This window comes from Meleagris gallopavo, chromosome 28 (assembly GCF_000146605.3).
Source record: "Meleagris gallopavo isolate NT-WF06-2002-E0010 breed Aviagen turkey brand Nicholas breeding stock chromosome 28, Turkey_5.1, whole genome shotgun sequence".
Lineage (NCBI taxonomy): Eukaryota > Metazoa > Chordata > Aves > Galliformes > Phasianidae > Meleagris > Meleagris gallopavo.
In genome coordinates, this window is record NC_015038.2 from 1,396,363 (window position 1) to 1,401,833 (window position 5,471).

The following is a 5,471-nucleotide window of genomic DNA, read 5'->3' on the forward strand; positions in this document are numbered from 1 at the left end:
TCCTCCTCTTCTAAATCTTAAACAGTTTTTTGATACAACTGCAGAAAACCAACTGTGCTGTGACTGCTGGCCCCAGCCCGTGTGCTGAGCCACGTGCAGCACACCTACCTTTGTGTCCTTGGAATAAACGTTCAGAGAAAAACGCTCTGTGTTGAATCCTGGGTGCTGCGTGGGCACAGCACAGGGTCTGCAGGGGCAGCCAAAGGGATGCCACACATGCAGCATTACAATCACTCAAATACCAGTTAGCATTTATTCTCCCAGTTACTCAGCCGAACATACCGGTGCTAAGAGTCTATGAGGAACCCGGACTCGATGAAGGCACCATCATTCTAATGCTGGATGTGGGGACAAGGCACTGCCCCGGGGCAGTCCCAGGGTGCAGGGCACTGCTGGCACTCCTCGCAGCACATCTCTGCAGGACAGGGCTGAGCACAGCCCTGGTGAGTCCATAAAGGCCAGGGGGCAGCTGGGGCCAGCACAATGCGGGGAACAGCCAGCAGCCCCCGCTTCTGCCAGCCCTGCTCAAGGCAGAGAGACCGCACAGCCCATAGAGAGCAATGGGGAACGAAGGCATCGCCCCACAGCGTGGCACAGGGATGCCCCAGTGCCTGGGGACAGCTCTGGGGCAGAGGGTCGGGGACGGGCATGGAGCAGAGCCCTTCCTGCTCACAGCAGCGGGCAGCCCCGGCGCTTCTTGTTCTTGCGGACCTGCAGGCCTGCACGCGTGGCCATCTCAAAGACCTCCCGCACGCCCTCCTTGGTTTTGGCCGAGCACTCGAGGTAGCCAAAGGCGTTGATCCGGTTGGCCATGTCTCTCCCCTCCTCTGGCTTCACAGGCTCCTGGGCAGCATTAAAAAGGAGGGTTGGGAATACCACCCGAAGCAAGAAGCACAGCAGCTGCCTGCAGGGCATCCCCCGTGCCCAGATCAGGGCTGCAAGAAGGAAGTTCCCAGCACAACAGCCCAGGGTGCGGGGATCCCAGCGCTGGCACTCCCTGAGCGCACACCCAACCCCAGCACGTCCCACCTGCTTCATCTTCGCCAATTCCCTCCGTGTGTGCTCATCGTTGCGCAGGTCCTTCTTGTTCCCCACCAGGATGATGGGCACGTTGGGGCAGAAGTGCTTCACCTCCGGAGTCCACTTCTCAGGGATGTTCTCTGCGAGGAGCAGAGTGCAGCTGCTGAGCTACGGGGCATTGGGACACACAGCAGCGCTGCTGCTCCGTGCAGGGCAGGAGGGCACGACGAGCTGCAGCCCTGCACTGTGCAGGGGAGCATGGAAATGCCCCACAGAGCCCCAGAGCCACCCAGCTGGGCACAACAGCCTCTCCCAGCACCTCCACCATGCACCAGCTCCCAGCATCTTCCTGGAGTGTGCAAAAAGCCGAGGGTGGAGCAGGGAGACATAACACCCCCAAAGTGGCACAGGGACTTCCCAGAACCCAGTATGCCAGCAGGGTCTCAGCCAGCAGGACCCCAAGATGCACCCCCTGTTCCTACCGAGGCTGTCTGGGCTGTCGATAGAAAAGCACATGAGGATGACATCTGTGTCTGGGTAGGAGAGAGGCCGCAGTCGGTCGTAGTCCTCCTGCCCAGCTGTGTCCCACAGTGCCAGCTCCACCTGTGGGCAGAGGGACACTCAGCACCTCACAGACCCTACAGGCAGCTCGTGGGGCCAGGCGGGATACTTGGTCTTCCTCAGCTGCAGTGAGGAGGGTCCTTCACAAACTGGGGCATGGTTGGGGTAACCCAAAATCAGGGGTGCTGCAGGGCTCACTCTCCACTGCAGCATCCCATCACCACCTGCACAGAGTGCTGATGGTCTTTACCACCACTCTTTACCTGCTTCCCATCCACCTCGATGTCGGCGATGTAGTTCTCAAACACGGTTGGCACGTAGACCTCAGGGAACTGATCCTTGCTGAAGACGATCAGCAGGCACGTCTTCCCGCAGGCACCATCCCCCACGATCACCAGCTTCTTCCTGATGGCTGCCATCACTGCAGGAACGAGAATGAGGGTGAGTGGGGCTGCAGGCTGCACGCAGGGACCCCGTGCAAAGCCACCGATTCCTCCTCCTGACACTGAGACAAGTATCTGTCACCTGTAATGCTGCAGAGCACCCAGCCCTGCCCACCAGACCCCGCAGGGTTTTCTCTCTCTGCTATCACCAACACACAGCAACCTCAGCTACACACCTTCCTTTGGGATTTATGTTCAGATTATGCATTCTTTGGGCAGAAACTGCACCCTGGGTTGCACTCGTTGGCTCCTCTGTAATCAGCTCAGTGGCAGCAACACGCAACACTTGTGAGCGATCCCAAATTGTGCCTGGCACCCGGTGCTGGGGCTGGCCCCATCCCAGTCCTGTCCCAAGGAGCCTGTGCCACTGCTGCAGCTGCACCAGGCTGCTGCCAGGCACTGCTCAGTGAGCACAGCCAGAGCCAAACGGGCTGCATTCTGCCCCTTGCACAACAGACACATTCCTGCAAGTCAAACCACACCTCGCATCCCGCAGTCTGGGAATACTGGGAATGGCCCAGCAGTGCCTGCCCTGGGGTCCGAGGGAGGAAGGCAGCAGGGTGGCATCACACTGGGGTCCAACAGTTCTTTGGCATCTGCGACTCCTAAGAAACCTCAATGCAGAGCCTGACCCATTTCGTAGGTCCCACGGATGATCCCATCAGTTCCCCATCCATGCAGAAGCCCCAGGCAAGGCACATGATAACAGCTCGTGCTTCAGTCGCCATGCAGGCACACTGCTCTGTGTAGAGGAGGCTGTAACCCACTGCAAACCACTGGTGGGGCCCCAGAGCTGTGGGGTTGCATCCATCCTGACCCACAGAGGGGTCAGCAGCACCTCGAGCCCTGCCCAAGGCTGCCGTGACTCACAGGGCAGAGGCCCTGTCCCCGCCCAAAATCTCAGCACAATTCATTCCATTACTCACCCAGCAGCCCAGAAATAGCCCATTGCTAACACACGGCCAGCCTCCACAGAGCAGCACGGGAGGAGGCAGGGAGCAGCGCAGCCACGGTGCCCCTCGGGCTGCCCCATCCCAGTGGGCACCTAGCATGGCACCAAGCAGCTATTCTAAGGTCACCACCACTAACACAGCAAGGGCTCTGGCACAGCTGCTTCAAGGGGAGCCTCTGCTGAGCTCCGTGCTTCAAAAACTGAAATTCCTGCCGAGCAGGAAATGGGGAATTCCTGGTAGGATGCATCTTTCACCCAGTTTCTGTTTCTGAACCTGAGGAAACGGCACAGAAAGATGTCATCACTTTGAAGAAGGGATTGGACCAGAAACAGAAACCTTCCTACTGGCCTCTCAGCCTGAGATCCCGTCCCCAAACCCCATCACACCCAGCCCTGACCCCACAGCCCTGTGCAGCCATGTGGGGGGGGAACAGATCTCCAAGGAGAGCAGCCGGCTCAGTCTGTCCCTCACTGCTGTGTCTGCAGCCTCTGCTGAACCTCAGCGTTTAACAAACAAGTGTCCTGAGCACTCGGACTGTTTGGATTTACTTCTGTTTGGAAGGAGCTGGGCTAATCGCAACACAAACCAGGCTCAAGGTTAGAACATCACCATGCAGTTGGCTGGGTTTCACTCTCCCAGTTGCTCAGGCAGCACAACCTGTGACACAGAGGAGACCTAAGGAAGCCTGCAGCACCCGAAGAGCACGAAACCCCAGCGGGGAACACAAACATCACTTCCAAACCAGTGCAGCCAAGGACAGCAGTCTCCACTTCTAAACATGGCTTTGTGTGTTCAAAGGGCTGCAGCCGCACCCCGACGCACGCCAGGCAGGGGCACATCAGGACAGGCCCTGGGGGAGGTGCAGCACAACAAGCACAAGCCCAGGGTGGGCACAGAGCATCCCTGGAGTGCTTCAGGGCTGCAGCTGAGCCCAGAGTTAAGGGGAAAGGACTTGGGGACAGTGACAGTGTTGTCATGACTCCAGCAGAAAGTCCCACGGCGCGGGATGACTTCCTGGCAAGGCTCAGGAATGGGGGGAGTCTTATATAGAAGCAGAACAAGATTCCAAAAACAGCTGGGAGGGAGGAGTGACACCAAAGCACAGCACAGCAGCAATGAAGCTCGGGCTCTGGGGTCCCGGTTGCGAAAGTTTGGAGCTGTTCCTAAGGTCTGACCAGACACACTGTGTTACACTGGGTTCCAGCACAGCAGCAGAGCAGGGCTGCTCTGCAGACAAGGGGCAGAGCAGGCAGTTCTCATTGCCAAATCCCACAAGCAAAGCAAAGAAAGGGATTTGGAGCAGAAGAATGTTAAAACCCAAACTGGGTTTGAGCTGTGAGCACTTTGTGGGAAAACATGTGGGATTGCTGCCCAGCAAACCCAGCGCTGCACACCCTGCAGGGTCCGTGCTCTCTGGGCAGATACTATGAAACCAACACATGATACCAACCCTGACCTGCGCTTGGAGTCTGACTGTAACCCATTTAAATGTCTTCTGTTTCAGGATGACATCCAAGGAAGCAAAAACATCACACGTGCACAAAACCTCTTAAACTGAAACTCCCAGCTCTGGCTTTGGGACTACAGGCAGAGCCTCCCCCTTTTATACATCACGGGGCTAAAGAAGAGAAGCCAACATTTTGTACACAGTCACCAAACCAGCAAGGCTCCTCAAGTGCTCTATTTCAGTTGGACACATTAAAAATAATCAGCCTGTTGCAGCACTACTGCTGCCTCAGGAGCCCTGTGCTGCCCTCACCTCCTCCCCTAAAGAACATCCACCGCGTTCTTATCTTACATCCCACAGAAGCACCTTCCCCAACGGCACCAGCATCTGCTTGAATGCCTCAGATGACGCTCCCAGCCCAGGCAGGTGGCTGTATTTGTGCAGTGCCTCACAGCTGATTGCTATTTGCAAACACATTCCAGATTCCCCATGCTCACACGCATCCCCATCCCGGCACACACACCAAGTTACCAAGCAAGCCGGGTTAAGCACTCCCAATATCCACTGGTATATCCCAATATCCACCTATAAAACGTTTCCCTGGAAAAGCTGAAGCTGTCAGGAGTCAATTTAAGGCACATAACATCGCACGAAGCCGTAACCATGCTACCTGGAAAGAAGAGAGGAGCAAAGATTCACGGAACGGCACCGGGAAGGAGGAAAACGGAGCGCAGACGGCCTCGTGGTGCCGGGGGGGATCGGGCGGCCGCTGCCCGATTTGGTGCTGGAGCGCCGGTGTTGGTCATGGTTCTGGAATGCTTCTCTGCTCTGAGACATTGCACAATTGTTTCTGCTCCGCCGCCTGCCCCCCTTGTATAAATGTTTACAAATGAGCTCAAATGAGCTCAGCGCTAAGCAAAGCAAACTTTTGTCCTTTTTTTCTTTTTCCCCCGAAGGAAATACGAAGCTGCTGTGCCGGGGTCGCCTCCGTTCGGGACGGCTCCGGCCCATCTTCGCCCCCGGGACCCGGCCCGGCAGATACCGCAC

The 5,471-nt window shown here is 57.1% G+C and overlaps 2 protein-coding genes across 3 annotated transcripts in view; one reads left to right on the forward strand and one right to left on the reverse strand.

The window, feature by feature from the left end:
- Window positions 1–234: 234 nt before the first annotated feature.
- RHOC (ras homolog family member C) lies at window positions 235–5,245 on the reverse strand. Of its 2 annotated transcripts, none has more exons than XM_003212897.4 (5): window positions 5,095–5,245; window positions 1,845–2,002; window positions 1,503–1,623; window positions 1,030–1,160; window positions 235–843 (listed from the first exon to the last, which is right to left on the reverse strand). In XM_003212897.4, exons 2-5 carry the CDS (start codon window positions 1,998–2,000, stop codon window positions 670–672), a joined length of 582 nt encoding a protein of 193 aa, XP_003212945.2. In that variant the 5' UTR covers window positions 2,001–2,002; window positions 5,095–5,245; the 3' UTR covers window positions 235–669. The 2 variants fall into 2 exon arrangements, with proteins under 2 accessions (XP_003212945.2, XP_010722443.1); XM_010724141.3 differs by having other exon boundaries at window positions 5,010–5,239.
- Window positions 2,017–5,471, forward strand: part of CAPZA1 (capping actin protein of muscle Z-line subunit alpha 1) — a 13,438-nt gene continuing 9,983 nt past the window's right edge. Inside the window, exon 1 of the mRNA XM_010724285.2 lies at window positions 2,017–2,022. Within this exon, the coding sequence (XP_010722587.1) occupies window positions 2,017–2,022 (6 nt within the window). The remainder of the gene's footprint in view (window positions 2,023–5,471) is intronic.